The sequence below is a fragment of the Callionymus lyra genome, chromosome 1, assembly GCF_982586985.1.
Source record: "Callionymus lyra chromosome 1, fCalLyr1.hap1.1, whole genome shotgun sequence".
NCBI classification, from domain to species: Eukaryota; Metazoa; Chordata; class Actinopteri; order Syngnathiformes; family Callionymidae; genus Callionymus; species Callionymus lyra.
In genome coordinates this window covers 25,084,881-25,106,854 of record NC_141818.1, presented here as the reverse complement: position 1 = coordinate 25,106,854, position 21,974 = coordinate 25,084,881, and the positions used below count along the sequence as shown (strand labels likewise).

Sequence of the window (21,974 nt, the reverse complement as noted above, 5' to 3'; positions counted from 1 at the left end):
CGTCACACACTGAAACCGAGGACGTCATAAAAAAATTATGACTCAAAGAATCGTCAACAGAACGATTACATGATACTTTTAACCACTCGTAAAACATTTATATGAACAAAAAGACGATATTTGTCCAGTACACGATGTCAGTACAGGATCGGGGCAGCCTACAGTATCCAGGCTGCGCATGCGCCGGATGTACTAGAAAGCGGTTTTTAAAACTCTTTACCGTGGAGAGTCAAAGTAATCCAACAATGATTTAAAACATATTTACGTGGAGAGTCAAAGTAATCCAACAGTGATTTAAAACATATTTACGTGGAGAGTCAAAGTAATCCAACAATGATTTAAAACATATTTACGTGGAGAGTCAAAGTAATCCAACAATGATTTAAAACATATTTACGTGGAGAGTCAAAGTAATCCGACAATGATTCAAAACATATTTACGTGCTGTAATGAAGGAAACACGTGACGAACAGCCGATCTTTGTTTACTTCATTAGTATTTTGTACGCATCGCCATAATTGAACGAATTATTAATAAATGTTTGGACAGTGAATAGAATCTAGATTAAAGAAACACAGGATGAAATGTACATTTCTGTGCCAGCAGAGAAGGGGACCAGATAAAAACTTTGATTAACCTTACGATACAAACAAGTAATTTGTTCGAAATTAATTGAGTCATTAACTAGCTTTATTTGTATTCAGTGATTTCTAAGGTAGCATTTGATAATGTAATGTAAAACATATTAAGTTTTATCAACGCTCATATTTTATTTTATGCCTTTTTAAACACATCTAGTGGAATTTTAGTAGAACTACATTGATTATTCTTAACAATAAATGAAATTGACTTAATAAAGCAGTTAACAAATAACTGTCATGGGTCTCATAAAATATAATGCTTAACTGTCATTCGTATGACACCACGGTGTTGCATTACTTTTGAATAATAATATGAATGTTGACACACATCAATATTTTGCACATCATCAATGTGCAACTTTAGTAATCGCTGAATACAACTGAATACATTAATTTCAAACCAATTACTTGTTAATGTCTAACAGTTATTCAAAGTAAATATTTAGATTTTAATCTTTGTCACATAAAACATTTATTTATGAGTCGTTTAATTATGGTGTACAAAATACTAATGAAGTAAAAAAAAAAGCTTGGATGTTCGTCACGTGTTTTCTTCATTACAGTGCGTAAATATGTAGAACGGTGTAGGTACAATTTCGGTCCCCCCTACAATATCGGTCCCCCCACTTCCTACGTGATGACACAACGGTAGAGTTTGTCGGTACAGGATCGGGGCAGCCTACAGTATCCCGGCTGCGCATGTGCGGTGACGTTGCAACCTTGATGATGTCACTACGGTTCTCTCACAGAGACAAAGCTCGTTCAGCCTACAGTATCGCGGCTGCGCATGCGCGGGATTTGCTTAAAAGCGGTTTTAAACTCTTTACCGTGGAGAGTGAAATTAATGATTTAAAACATAGTTACGTGCTTTTATTAAGTAAACACGCGACGAAGATCCGACCTTTGTTTATTTCATTAGTATTGTATTCACGCTATTATTAAACGGATCATAGATAAATGTTTGGACAGAGAATAATTGAATAATTCTAAATATAAACTTTGACTATAATAACAATAACAATATTATTTCTAAAGTAGTATTTGATGATTTACAAAATATTAAGTTTTATCAACGCTCGTAGTTAATTTCATTTCATTTAAGGTTATTTTTTATACACATTACTACCATTTAGTGGCATTTTAGTATAACTTAATCGATTATTCTAAATATATTAAATTGATGTAGATTTAATAATACAGAATATTCCAACTATAGTACAATTACTGTATGCAGACATAAAAAAAGACATATTCAGTATGTACAAGAACACCATCAAATGTATTTATAATAACACACCATAGTAATAAATAAAACAACTTCTGTAAATAAATAACTGTTTTGGTTCTAATGTTTTGCAACATTCGATCCTCCAATTTTCCATGGGCAGGAAGACGAGGGGTATGGTTTGAATAAAATATATAACAAAACAATTTAAAAGTCCCCCAAAAAAAAACCTTTGTAGGCGATAACTGCCGACAACATGCTAGATTTTGCATGGCATAGCTAAAAAAAAAAGAGACAATTTGCAGATTATATTCCATGTTAAATTGGTAACAGGTAGCATCCACTGCTCACTCAAGTTATCTCAGGTTCTCAAAAATGGACAAAGCAAGAGCAATCAATTCACGAGAGATCAATCTCCTAAATGTCATACTGTAATATGAAATTTTCAATTTACATACGTCTACTAACTTAAATAGTAACTGAGAAGTAATGAATAAAAACAGAATCTTATTTATAAATTAAATTAATTCATTCACATTAATCATACATCATTTTCTACCGGTATAAGCTTTTATATGTATAGCTGCATAACTTTTTAAAGAAGAGGAATTCAAATAATAATTGTTGATAGAGCAAAATATTTTATACATCACCAATGTGTTGAAGTCTATTCTCATGTATTCATTATTTTTGACGATATAATAATAATAATAATAATAATAATAATAATAATAATAATAATAATAATAATAATAATAATAGGTAGTGGTTATAGTATTATTATTATTATTATTATTATTATTATTATTATTATAATTATAAAACCAATAACACATCGTACTTGAAAATACAAATTAATTTAACAACGTTCTGATAGTCATCAAGTGTTTACTTCATTACAGCACATAAATATGTTTTAAATCATTGTTGGATAACTTTGACTCTCCACGTAAATATGTTTTAAATCATTGTTGGCTTACTTTGACTCTCCACGGTAAAGAGTTTCAAAACGCTAGCATATACCATAGCCCAGCCGCGATACTGTAGGCTGAACAAGCTTTGTCTCTGTTTCAGAGAACTGTAGTGACGTCATCAAGTTTGCGACGTCACCGCACATGTGCAGCCGGGATACTGTAGGTCAGGGGTCGGGAACCTTTTTGACCCAGAGAGCCATCAAAGCTTAATATTTGGAAATTTATTTCAGTGAGAGGATATAACATATTTGAAGACTGAATTCAACTGAATATGAGTATAATAAGCCTCTGAATTTATTATTTAATTTTTTTTTGTTATAATACTCACCATTAATGTGACTTCTAGTGCTGCATGGATTTGCTGATGGCTTTGTAGTCTGGTTGGTACTGGGTGAGGTTAAGCTTCATGCAGGCGTTGAGGCTTTCATCCGTTAAACGTGATTGTAGCTTGGACTTGATGTTTTTAAGATGTGAAAATAACTGCACACATCAGTACGTAAACATGGTCAATACAGCAATACTCACAAGCTTCAGTGTGTCGTATGTGATAGGAAGCGCGTTCCAACTTTTGATAATCAGCTTGTCTTCGGGTTTAAGTTTTTTCATTTCTGTCCACATGTGGTTGCTCGCCAACTCCGCTTTCTGTCGTGCATTCTTTCCAAATCTTCATTAAGTGACTTGAACTTATTCACCCACATGTCTGAGGCCTTCAGGTCAGCCACTCCTGCCTCAAAATCTCTGAGGGAGACATCAGGAATGTAACTCAGGTCGGCTGTGTTCAGTGAACACTCGTTTGGATGGGTGATGAACTTAAAAATACGAGTGTGCTCACGAAATTCTCAGAATGTAGGAGACTGGATGTGAAGCCAGCTAGCTGGTGGAGATCAAAGTTTTGAGTGGGCTCACTTGAAAATACAAATTAAGTTAACAACATTAACATAACGACCTCTTTAAAGATCCATGATAAAGAGCTCCAGCTTGTTTTCAAAAGCAAACACGACGTGTTGAAGTAATAACACTGTTTTTCCAATGCCTTGCATTTTCACGTAGAGCTGGTTCAGATGTTCAGTCATATCCATGAGATAGTAAAACTTGAGGAGCCACTCTGTTTCGGCTAGCTCAGGATGCTCGATACCTTTCATTTCAAGGAAAGTCTGGATTACATTCAGGCAAGCCACAAAATGGCTTGGCACCTTCCCTCTGGACAACCAAAGCACATTGCTGTGCAAAAGCAGACCGTGATAGTTATTTCCAACTTCATCCAGCAGTGTTTTAAACTGGCAATCATGTAAGGCTCGGGCAACAATAAAGATGATCACAGGAATGATCAGCGACATCACTTCGCCAAGCTGCCCGTCACACATCTGATCACAAAGTGCCTCCTGGTGTAGAATGCAATGGAAACTTAAGATGGGTCTATTTTCATGTTCACGGAGAAGCGCCACAAATCCTTTGTTTTTCTCCACCATACACGGACACCATCAGTACACACTGAGAGAAGTTTATCCATAGACAGATTTTTTTCATGAGCGAACTTCATGAAAGACTTGAATAAATCTTCACCTCTTGTGGACCCTTATATTGGCAGAAGAGCAAGACTTTCTTCGCGCAGTGTGTCACCAGCAGCATATATTGCAATCACACTGAACTGCGACAAATGACTTATGTCTGTTGACTCATCCAAAGCCAGGGAAAAGAACGGCGCTACATTTATGTCCTTCACTTGCGTTTCCTCCACTTGGTTTGCCATCATGATGGTACGATCATGAACAGTACTTTTCGACAGAGGCCTGTCTTGTATCCGTTTGATTATCTTGTCTTTGTTTTGAAGATCATGAAAGAGTTCATTGGCTACATCCAGCATGAACGTTTTAGCATCTCGCATCTCGACAATGTTAATGAGCCATAGGTTCCCGACCCCTGCTGTAGGCCGCCCTGATCCTGTACTGTCAGCGCGAGCACAAAGCGCTGTAGTTCTGAGTAACTAAGTGTGACGTCAACATCCTGGGGTTTGGAGGAAGTTGCTTGTGGAATGCTGAAGTTGGAAAACGGCTGACGCTTAAAAACTGGACTTGGTCTTTATAGACATGTACAATTGACAAGTATTGACGTTGTTGTTCGGGGCGTGTTCTTCTATCGCGCTTTTAAACAAACAAGCACGATATGTAATTTGATTCCTTTGGTGTGACAGGTCTACATTCCGTGCACGGTGGAGTGTTTCAGTAATGACATAACCTGATAGAAATCATATATCCATAAACGCAATCTCAATGAAAAAGCGCACCAAATTATAAAAAGGATCAAGTTGAATAGCACATCCAGACTTTATTCTACTCATTCATAAAAAATTCTCAAAACTGTTGAGTTGTAATAGAAATATACAATACAGTCACTTTTACAGGACCTTTTAAGCATGTATTACTCCGCGAGAGCCTCTTGACTATATTGAGTATACTATATACTTAACAATCCAAGATTCAAAAAATACAAATGAAGCATTTTTACCGATTTATGGGCCCCTTGAACCACCTCATATTGGTTCAAGGTCGTTAAGCACAATTGGGGGTAAAATTGCACTGTCGACATTAAACATTTCAAGTGCGCTTCATAGTTTGAGAATTAAGGTAGAAAAATGATAACACCAACACGTCACTTCACGTTACCAAGGCAACAAAGAGTTAGGCGGCGAATCAAATGTTACCTGGGCTGTCTGAATCTGACGTTGATGGAGTTCTCTGTATATCAGTTGGATGATCGAATGCGGCCGAAATCAAACTTTTTTGTCACCCTGTTGTGTCACCCAAGTGACGACTTGGGGCATTGACACAGCGTGGGACGGTTAACGACTTGGGTGTAAGGAAGTGGTTCAACATAGCTCATGTTCACTAAGAGCCCCTTCCTCTGGTTGGTTGAAGCCAAGGGGGCCTTTCACAAGTTGTGCTCTCTGTTGTGCCTCCGACACTGTCATTGGAGTAGTGCTCTCCCAGCGTTGCTCTGATGATGACAAGGTGCACCCCTGTACCTTTTTCTGCCGAAAGTTGTCACAGGCTGAAGGCAACTATGACATTAGGAACCGGGAACTCTTCAGGAGTGGAGGCACTGTTTGGAGGGCTCTGTGGTACCTACAGGTACTCCTTATGGACCATAAGAGTCTGACCTACTTGAGAGATGCAAAATGTTTGAATTCTCGCTAGGCCGGTGGGCACTGTTTCTTGGATGTTTTTTACTTTTCCCTGACCTATCTTCCCGACAGCAAGAAGATGTAGCCTGATGCTCTCTTCCGTCAATTTGAACTGCTCAGGCCGACGGTGAGTGTGAAACCATCCTGCCAGGAGAAGTGCTTTGTGAGGGCCGCTCGCAGGAACCCCTCAAAAGACTTGTCCAGGAGCCTTGGAAAAGGATCCAGGACCAGGATCTGCTCCACCTGACCGACTGTTCGTCTCCAAGGGTCTACAATTGTTAAAAAAAATCTACTGATGGTTCCACGCACACGGTTCAGGACCAGAGGAGAGAGAAATCCTTCCAGGCTGTTGCTCCTAAGCTTTGGAACGATCTTCCTCTCTCTTTGCGCTTGATGGAGTCTACTGACTCCTTCAAGAAACATACACTACCGTTCAAAAGTTTGGGGTCACTTAGAAATGTCCTTATTTTTGAAAGAAAAGCACTGTTTTTTTAAACAGTGCTTTAAACTAATCTATACATTGCTAATGTGGTAAATGACTATTCTATCTGCAAATGTCTGTTTTTTTGGTGCAATATCTACATAGGTGTGTAGAGGCCCATTTCCAGCAACTATCACTCCAGTGTTCTAATGGTACAATGTGTTTGCTCATTGGGTCAGAAGGCTAATGGATGATTAGAAAACCCTTGTGCAATTATGTTAGCACAGCTGAAAACAGTTTAGCTGGTTAGAGAAGCTATAAAACTGACCTTCCTTTGAGCTAGTTGAGTATCTGGAGCATCACATTTGTGGGGACGATTAAACGCTCAAAATGGCCAGAAAAAGAGAACTTTCATGTGAAACTCGACAGTCTATTCTTGTTCTTAGAAATGAAGGCTATTCCATGTGAGAAATTGCCAAGAAACTGAAGATTTCCTACAACGGTGTGTACTACTCCCTTCAGAGAACAGCACAAACAGGCTCTAACCAGAGTAGAAAGAGAAGTGGGAGGCCCCGCTGCACAACTCAGCAAGAAGATAAGTACATTAGAGTCTCTAGTTTGAGAAATAGACGCCTCCCAGGTCCTCAACTGGCAGCTTCATTAAATAGTACCCGCAAAACGCCAGTGTCAACATCTACAGTGAAGAGGCGACTCCGGGATGCTGGCCTTCAGGGCAGAGTGGCAAAGAAAAAGCCATATCTGAGACTGGCCAATAAAAGAAAAAGATTAATATGGGCAAAAGAACACAGACATTGGACAGAGGAAGATTGGAAAAAAGTGTTATGGACGGACGAATCGAGGTTTGAGGTGTTTGGATCACATAGAAGAACATTTGTGAGACGCAGAACAACTGAAAAGATGCTGGAAGAGTGCCTGACGCCATCTGTCAAGCATGGTGGGGGTAACGTGATGGTCTGGGGTTGCTTTGGTGCTGGTAAGGTGGGAGATTTGTTCAGGGTTAAAGGGATTCTAAATAAGGAAGGCTATCACTCCATTTTGCAACGCCATGCCATACCCTGTGGACAGCGCTTGATTGGAGCCAATTTCATCCTACAACAGGACAATGACCCAAAGCACACCTCCAAGTTGTGCAAGAACTATTTAGAGAAGAAGCAGGCAGCTGGTATTCTATCTGTAATGGAGTGGCCAGCGCAGTCACCAGATCTAAACCCCATTGAGCTGTTGTGGGAGCAGCTTGACCGTATGGTACGCAAGAAGTGCCCATCCAGCCAATCCAACTTGTGGGAAGGGCTTCTAGAAGCATGGGTGAAATTTCTCCTGATTACCTCAACAAATTAACAGCTAGAATGCCCAAGGTCTGCAATGCTGTAATTGCTGCAAATGGAGGATTCTTTGACGAAAGCAAAGTTTGAAGGAAAAAAAATATTATTTCAAATAAAAATCATTATTTCTAACCTTGTCAATGTCTTGACTATATTTTCTATTCATTTTACAACTCATGGTGGTAAATAAGTGTGACTTTTCATGGAAAACACAAAATTTTCGTGTATTAAGACGTTTTTATTTGTTCAGGATTTTACTTGATTTTCTGTAACTCCTGTTGTGTTATCAGTTTTATCTTGCCCTTTAAAGTATATACTTTATTGAATATTGTTTTGATTGTTTAAGCGCTTTGTGACCCTTGTCTGGAAAAGCACTATATAAATAAAAATTACTTACTTACTTACTTACAATGTTCTACAATGGGGACACAAGGTAACCTGCCACCCAGGAGTTACCAGAACCATATTCCTCCTCAAAAAGAGATTCTGGTGGCTGGACATGGCTTGGGATGTCAGGGTGGTTGTGGCTGCTTGTTCCGTCTGCGCTCAAGGAAAGTCGTTCGACGTCCTCCTGCTGGTCTCCTGCAACCCCATCCGGTTCCCAGTCGTCCCTGGTCGCACATCTCAATAGACTTTGTCACTGGTCTCCCTCCTTCATCTGGCATGACTGTAATTCTAACCATAGTCGATCGATTCTCCAAGATGTTGCACTTCATTCCCTTACCCAAGTTGCCATCAGCCATGGAGACAGCTGACCTCCTGGTCCAACATGTTTTCAGACTCCATGGAATACCCCTAGACATCGTCTCGGACCGTAGCCCGCAGTTTGCCTCCCAGGTCTGGAAGGCCTTCTGTAAGTACTTAGGGACTACTCTGCTAGACTCTCATTTGGCTACCACTCTCAGAGCAACGGGCGGACCGAGAGGGCCAACCAAAACCTCGAGTCGGCACTCTACTGTGTATCTGCTCGTCACCCTGCTTCCTGGTGCCTTCACCTCCCTTGTGTGGAATATGCACACAATTTCCTGACCTCATCAGCCACCAGGAACCATTCATGGCAGTTTATGGTTTCAAACCACCCCTGTTTCCCCCTCAGTAGAGAGAAGCAGCAGTACCGTCGGGGAGGGCCCACCTTCAACGCTTCGGACCGGGTGAATTCACACGAGGGCGCTCTGTCCCGAACTGCACCACCACCTACTAGCCAGGCCAAGATGTTCAGCTGTCTACCCGGGACCTCCCTCTCCAGGTGGAATCCCGCAAGCTGGCTCCCAGGTTCATTGGTCCTTTGGAGATCGAGAAGGTGATCAGTCCCTTTGCCGTGTGGCTGAAGCTTACTCCATCCCTCAAGGTCCAACCCACGTTCCACATCTCCCTCCTGAAGCCAGTCGCCTCCATTCCACTCTGTCATCCAGCTCAGCCTCCACCACTGCCACTCGTGATCAACAACCAACCGGCATACATGGTCAACAAGATTCTGGACGTTCGACGCAGAGGTCGGGGGTACCAATAGTTGACTGGGAGGGTTATGGCCCGGAGGAACGCTCATGGATCTCCCAGTCACTTATCCTCGACTCGTCCCTGCTAAGAGACTTCTACCATGAGCACCCAGAGAAACCAGGTAGAGCGCCCAGTGGCGCTATATTGAATTTGATTTCCTGACACACTGTAGTTATAGTTTGGAAACAATGTGAATAGTGTTTAGAACAAAATCAAAATCACTGCCATAACCCATTCAAACTTTAAATATAGTAAAATAACTGTTAGCAAATTAACTTTACAAAGGCTGTGAAAGGAATTGGAATCACATATATGTACTGTATATATTAAAAAAAAAAATGTCATTATACATTTCTTATAAAACTACTATTACTTTTTTTTTTTTCAAGACTGTTAGAATATATATTGTTCATATGTCTGTTGTGTTTTGGTTTAATTTCCTTTATTGCATTTTTTATTATCATTGATGTATCTCCTTCATTAGGTGTAACAAGTTATTTTTGCTTCTACCTGTGCTCGATCTGTCACTGCTTAGAACGCAACTGACATATGTTCCTCTTTAATCAAAAAATGAAAAATGTTGCCTGTGCTGCCACATTGAACACTTGTTAGACAGGAAATACCGGTTGCTTGTGGGTGGAATATTTGTGGCTGGAGTACTTGTGTACTTTATCATATTAAAATATTGGGTCATTTTTTATATTTTTTCTAATGTAGATAGACCACTGAAGAAGAATTGTGTCACTGAACATTAAACTGACCCATAAACCACCTTCTTACACCATTAAAGGGGTTTGATAACAGGACAGCAACAGCTCTTACTGGAAATCACTCAAATACTGAATAGTTCAGTCTTGAGAAAGTCCCCTAGCTTATCCTCTCCCAACATCTTCATGCCAGATAACACAGCACCAACAGAATTTGAGTGTGGTTTTAGAGTCAGAGTTGACTTACAATATTAGGATGGTAGTTTTATTGTTTGGTGCAGTTTAAATGAGTTGGAGTTAAATGTGTGATTCAAGCTTAAATGCAATATATTAAATTATTGAAATTATTTGTCTTGATTTTGAATCACTGAGTCAAAATCTAGACAATGAATTAAAGTAAAGTAATTAATAAAAAATAAAAATAATAGAATCTATTGAATCATTTGAGTTTTAATAATGAATTTGTTCATTCTGGCTTAAGGCATTATGCTTCAAATTTAAACATATAGATTATGTTAAGATTTTAACTCCTGGACACACTTTGAGAAAGGTCACGTGTAGACAGTGATATTGCAGTGAATCATCAACACGACGAAAAACAGGTCTGAACTAGTTTATGAGGAGATGAAACCTTACACCAGTAGGTATTATGAAATACGGTCTAATAGAGAAAGATACTTTTACTCATGAAGTATATTACGAACATTTTCTGGAAGTACATTATATGAATACACATGTATTAACATAATTCATAATAAAAGTCTGGATTTCATAGGTTGAGATATATTTTTAAAACTAAAATGTAATGCAAATAAACTTAAAATGCAACTTGAGTAAACATGCATTCAATATTAGTAATAATAGGAGAAATGTTCTAAAAATGAATGTGTTTTCAAGTGGATGAAGTTCACCAGCACCGGTCAAATTCTATTTCTACTTTTAATTGTTTTTTGTTTTACTTGTTATATACTTTTCTTGTTTCTTTGCTCTTTTTTATAATCAATAAATGGTCATACAATCAGTGTATGTCGATACATTGTTTTCCTAACTTGCAGTTGCAACAAGGAAGTTAAGAGAAGCTGCGTCAATCTGTTTTCTAACATTTGCTACACACAATAAAGCTTGTGACATGTTTCATTAATTTATTAATTATGTAGTTGTTCTTTTTCAGTTAAGTTAAACTAGTGTAACTGCAAATGGTGAGCTCCATTGGATATTCATGTCTTATCTTGTCGGGTCCACATGAATGTACCATCAGCCTACCAAGTCTTATCTTTTAATAACACATGCTCAAGTCATATGATGTAGACCCCACTATAGTTTTCAATGTTTGTGACCGTATGAGCTGAAAAGGTCTGGAATAGACAAATAATAGTTTTATTGATAACAATACACATGGCAGATGCATTATTGAATTTGCCAAATAAAAAACACACAAATGTATATATATATATATATGTAAAATCATTAATTAAAATAAAACAGTTTGGTAATCATAACACCTACAGCTACATAAAGCAACAATCACTTTTTGTTTGAACTAAAAAAATCCATTAGTTAGCTATTGGTCGCATCAACCCCTAACACATGTGTGTCATATCTCAGAGCTGCAGTTGACAGTTCATTTGATAATATGAAACTGGCAGCCGCAGGAAAAGGAGGCCGACAAAATTTGTCTTCATCTTTGTCTTCATCTTCGTCTAAAATGATTCACTTAAAAACATCGAATACCTTCATGCTGCTCATCTGTAATGTCTTTCTTGGATGAAGCCTCAACATTTTATACAAATGGACATTACAGACAAATACCCTGGAGGGATTTGGAATTGCTACACTAAAATGGATATACATTTATACTTATTTCATTAAAAAGGAACGGATTCACCTGAAAATAATGCCAACACTCAGTTGACATGAGGGTGAGTTAAAAAATGAAATTTGAATTTGGGGTGAACTAACTTACATGCTCTTTAACCATGTTATTTTCTTGGCAGGGCGGATCTTTAATAATCACGCCCCCAACACGCGTCAGTACTCCCGGCTAAACACCTGAGGAAGCGCTTACTTTCATTCGGAGTTTGGATTTTGAAGGAGTCGCACGTCGATTGAACTTCTTTAAACTGAGGAACACTACCATCTTGAAGAGGAATGAGAAGATACGCGAACCTTACAGTGAGTTTCACTTCATGTCGCCCTAATAAAGTGAATTAGTAGAGTTTCTGAGAGGGTTGTAGTGAGTTTAAACGGACATTTTCTGACACCGCTGGTGTAGAAACGGACTGCAACAAGTTTAAAGTTGTCGACATCAATTGTTATAATATAAACGCCATGATCATGTCGTAAAAGAACTGCGCTACTGCACCTTATATTTAAAAAAAAAAAACTTAATGAGAAATCATCAAGAAAGACAAATGTGTTGAAATATTGATGACATTCACTGCAAGTGTTGGTCTTGGATTTATTCTGAAGTATATGTCCATCCTAAAAACAAAGCTGTCTATTTACGTAAATCACGGTTGCTTCATTTAAAACCTCTAGCGACAGGACTTTGTTCCTGCTGGGCCTCAGTCTTGAGTTCGAACTCTGGTGCGAGATTCCTCATGTGTGCTCCAAACCTTATCTATACCGCTTTAGACACAACCCAGTGCTCTTTGCCTTATTAAACTACATTTCTGTAATGATGACAAAAAAATACTCTGATACTTTCACATCCACTTTTACTCCGTTTAACATATTTTTGAAACTTTAACCTAATTCTTTGTCTTTCTCTCACGTCATGAGAATGTCGGGAAAATGACATGACGATGTTATATAAGTGATATAATCTACAAGTCTTCTTCAAATTACATGTGAGGAATGATTCAGTCTCTTGGTGAACAATGCTTTAAATAATCTTGGCTAAAATAACCCCGAAGAAGCACATTTTTCACTGTAGGCTCAAATTTATAAACCATTTATTCTTATTTTGGTTGACGGTTTTTGGGCTTGCCCTTGCTAGCTGGATCAGGTGAGCTGGGCAGGTATGACCATAAAAGGGAAAACTTATGACAGGTTTGTGACTCATCACTGAAGTGTTTGGTTAACTACAGGAAGTCTGGTCTTTTGTACTTATTAGGAATTTGAATATGATTGTTGTGTAATTGCTAACCTTTTTTTTAATACTGTGGAGATAAAAAGTACTAAACCAAAGAGGCATAAAACTTTTTTTTAGCGAGAATAGCAGAAATAATTATAAATAATACATAAAGTAAAGTGATAAAAAAAATGTTTTAAACCAAAACAAATTAATCACATTTTCACATTATGAAATAATATATGTCAAAACATAGGAACTAAATTGAAGTTGCAACAAATGAAATTTCAATAAGGTATTATAATCTTGACTTGCAAAAATGTCTAAAAATAACAAACTGCACTTTATTCTTTGTTCTCACGAAACAATTGGAAAAAAATAATATTTTTACAACAGCAGTGGCTATGATTTCTAAGGTTAAGTTGCAGATGGACTCACTCACATTTTACTCGCATTAGGCGAAAAGTCTAAAGTCGGGAATCTACAATTAATAGCAGAAAACACATTTGTTTGTTTTTTTTTGTTTTTTTGCATATTCTTTTGGTTCTATTACTTAAAAAAAACATGACTGGAACACTCACAAGATGCTACTAAAAGTCAGTGTCCCCTTAAGTTGTTTCAGGTATATCAGAATATATCGTATGGAAATGTAACGAATAGTATCGAGTTAAAGGTTCTTACTCCAGAGTTTGTGAGGCAGACTTGTATTCATACCATAACAAATTAGGATCATATATACACCATTAAGATAGTCTATAGATTTACATTTTTGACCACCCAACTGCCAGCACATGAGATCTACTTCTATCACTAAGAAAAGAACCACCACCTAAAAACATTCACTGAGCCACCAGCAATCAACTCACCAACTCGGTTAACACTAACCACTACCATTCAATCTTTCAACGGCCACCTCCAAAGCAACATGCACCAACCACTAAGTCAATGTTCACCACCAATAAAACGCCAGCTCTCAAACCAACTGAGTCTTTGTCGTAGCCAGCCAATCTTAAGTTGCACATTTGAAAAAATCAGTAATGATCTAAGAAGATTATCATGACAACATCAATGTGTTTCCCTGCAGGTTATGTTTCTGGTCACTCTGGTCATCATATGCTCGGTTGCATTTCCCCACAATGGCTCGGACCTGAAGGAGCTGAGCAGGTCCAGGAGGGACATCAAGTGTGGGGACAAGGCACACAAGGACAACAACATCTGCTGTTCACTGTGTCCAGCAGGTACTGCCTAACTAGAGGCCTGTCCACAAGACAAATGTTGTCATATCCAAAGGTTCTCTGTCAAAACGACTTCTCATCCACAAATACTAAAGACACCACTGTTTGAACTTAAGTTTGAAGTTTGTATGAACAAACAGAAATTGCTGCTCACAATTGTAGTGAGGTCTGGACCTTACAAGCAAGTGTAATAATTGGTACAAAAATAAATGTTTTCAAATCTGCCTTTTCATGTGGACATAGCCTCAAGTCAACCATTGTTTTAGTGAATGTTCTTTTGTTGATTAACTAATGTGTTTTTTTTTTCCCGGGTATTTAACATTAGGCAAACGGGTGACGTCATCTTGCACCGAAGACTGGGAAATGGGTTCATGTGAGGAGTGTGATTCTGGTACTTATATGGACCACCCAAACTACCTCAAAAAATGTTTACCTTGCACCCAGTGCCGTGCACTAGGTAATGTCATTGTTAAAATTGCAATGTTTAACTTTATTTTTTTTTATTTTTTTTAGAAAATGATATGGTTTTGTTTTTTGTCCCAGATCAGGAAGTTGTGAAACAGTGCACTCATACTCAAAATGCTGTGTGTCAGTGTAAGGCTGGAATGTTTTGCCTCGATGACCAACCGTGTGAAGTGTGCAGGACATGTTTAAAGTAAGAAAGTGTGTAATTTAATCTAAAACATAGTTGGGGCTTTATTACTAACTTATCTACTGTCCAGGTGTGATCAAGGGGAGATGGTAGTAAGGAATTGCACCGCAACCTCCAACACAGAGTGTAAAAGAATCTCACCTAGTCCGGACTTGGACACTGCTAAAGATAAGTAGGAGAAATGGCATTATTACATGTATTGGTTCATCATAAAGATCGTGCCTGTCTCCATCTCTCAGCTGTAGTTAAACTAGCTCTCCCTTGTCTGATTTCAAACCTGTTCTCTTCATTATCCGTTCTCTCATTTTCATCTATCCCTTTTTCAAACCTAAAATGTTACACAATCTGAAATATTATAAAATGTATATTTCAGCCTTTTTAAAGATGAAGCTACATTAGATTGAGACATTACTGTTTGAATACAAGATTAACTTAAGACGAATCTTGACAGTTTTAAGGTGTCTTTCTTTTAAATGTATTACATTAAATTTACGTTGTATAGTCCTACCATTACTACACACAGAGTAGAGCTGTGGGTGCCATGTTGCTGTTTTGATTTACAATAAACTTGTTCGGTTTATGATAAGAAATATGTGCAACTACACACTCTCTCCACCTCTCTCTTCTTATACAAGTCAAAAGAGAAACTTGTTTATTGCCATAGACCAAAAATGTATTTTGCTGTGGTCTCTAATTTCCACCCCTTTTTCTATTCTTCTTTTTTTTCTTTACGTTCCTTAGTGATCATCATTCCAGTATGCCTCGTATTGATAGCTGCGACTGTTGGGATACTACTTTTCTGCTACAAAAAGAAAAAAACACAGGGTAAGTAAATAAAGGCCATTTTGAGTTTATTAAAAATTGTCTGAGTTGGATCAGGAATTTCATAATGAACCTTATTCGATCATTGTCGTTAAAACTTTTAACAACAATGATCTAATAATGTTCAATGACACTTTTAACTTAAAAGTGCTTTTAACTTAAAAGTGTCATTCCCTAGCTTGATGGAGTTTATTTGCAAATAAAAAAAGTCTTGATTTAGAACTCGGGTCACGGACACTAGGGTTGCCTAAGGGACCATGAGATTTGCCGCCTGGTCTTACCATAAAATGTAAATGTTTTACCGCTTCTTGTTAATTGTTGATTATTTGAATACCATTTTCTATCCTGACTGTAAAGCATGTCACTTTTTTTGTTTCCGAAGTGAATATCCAACCCAGTAGTATCTCTTCAGTCATTCTAACTTCATATAGCAACAGGTTATTGATGAATGGCACGATGTATGTCTCATTCAGTACATTTACTAATTAATGCGTTTCTGACATTCTCTCTACAGACTCTCCCAGTAGACAACAAAAGGCTGTAAAGGTGAGTCAAGAACTGCATATGTTGCTTATTAACAGTATTGAAAGTAAAATCACTTCAGCCTTGGATTTTGGTTGACACAGGAGGACGACGGGTCATCCCAAAGGCTTGTGAAAGTAAAGAATGAGGATGAGCGTCGCGGTTTGTGTGAAAGCTTGGACAGCTCAGCCAGTAACTCCCAGCACAGTCTAATTGTCCCTGCTTACTGCGCACCTCATATCATAACCAACGGCTCAGGACAGGCTGACTATATGGTGAGATCCTGTGCTTTTTAACCTGCTCTTGCACTGTACTAAAATATGACAATATTGCAGAACTAAGAACCGTATGACGCCATAACTTTGCTGTGATGTAACACAGATCATCTATTTTAAGTTACATCTGTTTTGACTAATTCTTAAGTTGCATCTGCCTTAATTATTGTAAATAAAAATGATTATATTCTTCATCTTAAAGCATGGTTCTCTGTTAAAGGGGTTCATATATTGTCCAGGTAGGGGACATAACCTCCTCCAACATGTTGAGCAACATTCATAGACCAATTGATGAAGTGTTCTTTGTCATGGAGGACTTTATCTGCCCATTGTCGTAGCTTTGGATAGAAACTAACAGACAAAATCATAGACTCAAGCAGCTTCAATACATTTTCTGTGATGCGGCGTGACTTATGGTTGAACCGCTGCTGCGCCACATTAATAGAAGCCAGCTGAGATGGTTCAGGCTTCTTCTTGACTTGTACTCTGACTCGTGACACAGAGGGACTATGTCAGTTTGGCCAAAGATTACCTAGATACCCCTCCTGAAGAGCTGGAGGTTTCTCAAGTCAGGAAAGCATTTTATTTTGCTCCAGCTGCTTCATCCATTGACATGGAGGGAGGGAGGTAGGGAGGGTACCTTGTAGGGTACCAGTTTGTCTTCAGTTGGAAAAGTGTATGAGTCGTGCAGTGCTGATTTTGGTGAAATATTAACAAGAAAGCAGCATGGACTTTCAACTCTATGAATGCACATCAGCCCATACAGACGCACAGTGAACTTTGAACTTTAAATTGTTGTATTAGTAATATTTGTTTGCTTTTCCTGCCTTACAGAGACCTGAAGAATTTCCTCAACTCACTCCTGTCAATGGTAAGTTTTTTTGTCTTTATCAATTACATGCAACTGTAAGTCGTTGAAAAAGTAACAGTTTGATAATATTATCCAAATAATATTGACTCTTGTCTTGTTGTGTAAGTGACCCTGGTTCACAAAAGGCACTTTACAAATAATAATGACCTACTTAAAATTTGAAAATTATCACCTTAATTTTGCAAAACAAGCTTTGAACGTAACTCTTGTAGTGTGTTCTTTTGTGTCGGTCCAAGGTAAAATAAGATGTTACTCCCAGATGAATGGTCTCCAGAGCAAATTCACATGATCTATTTTCAGAATCGGAAACCTTTATTGCCAGTGTTATAAACACAACATAGGGTATTTTTTTGTGGTGGTGGCAGTACAGAAGGAAAAATAAATAAGATGACTCATAAAAATCATTAGAAATGAAAAATTAATCCACTTGTGTGATTCACATTATTGTTTTTATTTTTCAAGTACCATAAAATGAAACTGCACATTTTTTAAGTTATAGTTTTTATTAAAGCCACATTTTTCCTACAACATCTAGGCTAATATTTTCCTAGCTATATTCTTTAGATATTACATGTGTCATTTATCATGTGAAACATTTAATTTAAGCAGTATTAGTTATGTTGCACATTTTATCCCTTGTGTTATCCTGAAAACAAAAGTATACCACACAAATATTTGTTTTTGGCTCACTTTGACCCATAGATGACACAAAGGTTATCCATGTTTTTTTTTTTTAATAATAAGTAACATTCTGAATCCCCCCCCCATTTTAAGTGTAATTTGTAATGGGGAAATTTCTTCTTTTTTTTTTTTGCAGGTTTTGAATCTTTGCAGAAGTGTTTTGGATATTTTGAAGACATGGACTTGAACTATCACTCAAGGTTTTTCCGTCATCTTGGCATCAACGAGAATGTGATCAAAAGTAAGGAGAGTGCTCATTATGAAGATAGGATCCATGCTTTGCTGCATGTTTGGCTGGAAAACCAAGGGAAAAAGGCCAGCTTGAACGACCTGCTGAGTGTTCTGCTAGTTATGAATCAACGAAGAACGGCTGAGTTCATCAAGGAGGAAGTTGTAAAAAATGGCCATTATGTTATTAGGGAATCATAAGTTGTTGCGTTAAGAACAATTTGCTGGTTTGAACAAATTTGGATGCACTGGTCTGTCAGGTAATGCTATTGCAGCACAAAACTTTGTGAATGACCAAATGGTCACCTTATTTTCAAAGAGGGGAGTATTATCTCAAGGTTATTTGCATTGAATCAACGTATGTCATTTTGACACTGTATTTATTGAGGTGAACTTGACTAATCGATAATATAGGAATAAACTTTATCTTTCCTGTTTTAAATATTTGATTTTGAATGTATTCTTTTTTGTTTTCATTGTATGTATTGAAGTTTGAATGTAAATGCTGATGAGTTACTTTTTTTTCTAAGTTTTGAAAACCAGGATGTTTATATCTGTTGACAAGATTACAGTAAATATCTACGTAAAGAAACTTTTATTTATTTTGTGTTCTATTTAACAAGGTGCTTTATTTTATGTTTGTTGTTATGGAGATGTATTTATTATTCATTCGCTCTGCTAAATGGAGTATTGTTGAAAGTTTAATTTAACCATTTATATTTATCCATTTTTTTTCCATTAATGCAATTTTGTTTTATCGTCCAATGTATTTCATACACAATTTTTATTTTTAATAAAAACTTATTCGGCTACTCCAGTTTGAGTGGGAAGTGTTTTATTACCATGTATTTAATATAATGCATTCTAAGTGGAGAGTAAAACATTTCATCTGCCAGTGCTTGCGCGCTCTTCAGTTTAGAGTCAAGAACAATAAAAGCGCTTTATAAAAAAAAACAGCCTATCTGGGAACGGGAAGGAAGACAATTCTGCGCAAGCGGACCAGTGGATACCAAGAGGGAGTGACCAGGACTGTAAACGAATTACAGGCGGACAAAAAAATCTCTAATGCAGACTCTTCGACACCTGGTGGACAAAAGTGTAAAAGGTAATGCAACTTTAAAATCTGTTCATCTTGTGCACTTGACTGCCAAATTGCTGTGTTAGTGGTAGAGGCCCTTCAGTTTCCTCTAAGAATTGTGGAATATATTACCTGAAGATACTCTTGACCTGATCATTCCTCCAAAGATCAAAGCATTAGAACTGGGAAGGGAACGTGGTCCGAGTTCAGACGCCTGGGCCAAACAAAAGTTTTGCCGTGACCTAGATTTGAATAGATCAAGTTGTCAGCTGCCGACAAGGGTTTTCTCAGTCAAACGAACAGGCCCACATAATAAGGTTAGCTAAAAAAAAAGTTTCTGCATTTATGTTTGTCCGGCTGAGTTGTTCATGGTCTAATTTTGTGTAAAAAGATTTGTTTACAAGAGCTACACTTGAGACAGAGTAAAGAAGGCTAATGGTTTGGTTGTTAATGGTTTATAGTAATTGTTTGGTTTGGTTCCATTTCAGCTCCCGTCCTTGATAGATAATCACCTATTTAATTGTAATTGGTTCGGAATTCTTGGTGGTAAACGGTACTCTTCTGGCGTGTTTCATAGGCATCTGTATGACCCCTTTATCTTACTATGTTGAGGGGTTTGATTTATGGATCTTGGGGTGCTGTGTTGTTTCGCACTTTGAGGTTCCATGTGGCAAAATTGAGTCTGTTGGACTGGAATACAAGTCAAAAAATTTGAATGACTGGGGTTTGCCGATACCTGAAAAAGAACTTCGAGAAATTGTGAAAAACATAAGGAAGTCAAGTTGGATTTTCAGTGAAGAACAAAGACTGAAGTATTTTTATTTTTTTAACTGATAAAGACAGACTTTTATGCTTTTTGAAATGGCAAAAAAGAATTTTGAAGTAATGGTACTAGTATAATATGTTGAACATTTTCACATATATCCCCGGGAAGAAATCATCAAACCGTCATTGACTTCCCTAACAGCCTTAAAAAGAAAACAAAAAGTATGAAATGCATGTTTGTTGCAGTTAATATGTTAAGCACCTCGGTCGAAGTTGTTCACATGTGCTCAACTGGATAGTGAGGGAATCAACAGCAAGGTTTGACATGCCGAGACTGACAAGCTGACAAGTCAACAGAACACACTTTAGTGCTAGTAAAATTGAAAGACTTTGAATTATATTTTGCTTTGATTTCAAATGTTGAATATTTATAAGTAATGTTGTGCTGACTGAAGCCTGAAGAGTGACCTTGTCAAGGTGTGTGTTGGGTCTCTCCTAATTGTCACGTTGGGGATGTGGTCCGGGAGATGGCCTGTCATGGCATCTCCCCCTCATGTATATTTTGGTTGGCAGCATCACTTTGGAAAGAGACGGCAGGATTTTCACGATTGCTCTGAGGAGGTGGCCTTTCATGGCATCTTGCCCCATGACATATTGACTGGACGGCGCATGCGAATGACCCAGTCTCGTGGTCCAGATGTCGGCGTGCATCTGGAAGACTTCTCTTCAGAAACATTACAGGTAAAAAACAATTGAATAAAATAAATAAAAACAACTGAAAACTAAAAAATGTCATAGAAACTTACTGTACATTGAACAATCATCTACTCATTCGAAAAGTAAAATCAATATAAATTAAATGGCTATTGTTTGTTCACATATTCATATTCTAGCGACAAGGTTGTTCTCTCTTAATCACCTGAGCCACAAGGGAATAAAGGAGCCATTTCCACAATAGATGGCATAATGAACAACATTGTTCCGATTGCCTGCTGAATTTAAGCAAATATATGGCGCAACAAGACTTTTGTCCAGTTAGACCATAAAACTAGTGTGCTGAACAGGTTTGGAAAAATAACCGATTGAAGGCAGAGCTGCAAACAGCGTCTTGTGCAGCTATGAGATGGCAAAACTCAATTTTGTTTCGTATTGTTCATTGTCATGTCCAAATAATACGGCTTTGCATTAGCACGCACCAGGCACGCGTCCTTCCTACAACGTTCACGCAACACATACCTTACACCAGTGGTCCCCAACCTTTTCCAACTCGGGGCCCACTTTTAAGTCTCAAAAACCTTTGCGGCCAACCTCCGACCCCATAAATACGAAGGCATTATAATGCGTTCTCATTTCCTTGTCAGATACTCGAAGGAAAAACAATATAATGAAAATAATATATGAAAATGTTTTATCATTTTAAACTTAACGAGTTTTAACATTTAAAATGTGTATTTTTATTTTTGTATAATTATATCCACCCTACCACGAAAAAAATTATACCATTTTGGAAACTATTTTGCGGCCCACCTACAATACCCACAGGTTTGGAGTCACTGCCTACTACACTAACATGTTCTTTGACGGTGTGATCCAAGGTAAAGGCTACAAGAAATGCTGTATGTAACATCATGAATCGAGGCTCACAGGTTACGGCTTTCAATAATAATAGTAATATTTATAATAATGATGCTGATGATTATGATAATACTAATAAACCAATAGATATCTGTCGTCATGGTGAATCATGATTTAATAGACTACATTACCCACAACACTCTGCGAA

At 37.7% G+C, this 21,974-nt stretch overlaps 1 protein-coding gene across 1 annotated transcript; it reads left to right on the top strand.

The window, feature by feature from the left end:
* The first annotated feature begins 12,000 nt into the window (after positions 1–12,000).
* LOC148088640 (tumor necrosis factor receptor superfamily member 6-like) lies at positions 12,001–19,165 on the top strand. The gene is made up of 10 exons (XM_087798347.1): positions 12,001–12,161; positions 14,147–14,300; positions 14,623–14,754; positions 14,841–14,952; positions 15,020–15,117; positions 15,682–15,774; positions 16,286–16,317; positions 16,398–16,568; positions 17,403–17,439; positions 18,257–19,165. The coding sequence occupies exons 1-10, from the start codon at positions 12,138–12,140 to the stop codon at positions 18,547–18,549; spliced, it is 1,146 nt and encodes a 381-aa protein (XP_087654473.1). The 5' UTR covers positions 12,001–12,137; the 3' UTR covers positions 18,550–19,165.
* Positions 19,166–21,974: the final 2,809 nt, after the last annotated feature.

Excerpts from the sequence above, each read along its gene's own strand:
- LOC148088640 (XM_087798347.1), top strand. The coding sequence starts at position 12,138 with ATGAGAAGATACGCGAACCTTACA. Across the intron at positions 15,118-15,681 it reads GGACTTGGACACTGCTAAAG|GTTCCTTAGTGATCATCATT; the intron begins ATAAGTAGGAGA and ends TTTTTTCTTTAC. Across the intron at positions 17,440-18,256 it reads TCAACTCACTCCTGTCAATG|GTTTTGAATCTTTGCAGAAG; the intron begins GTAAGTTTTTTT and ends TTTTTTTTGCAG.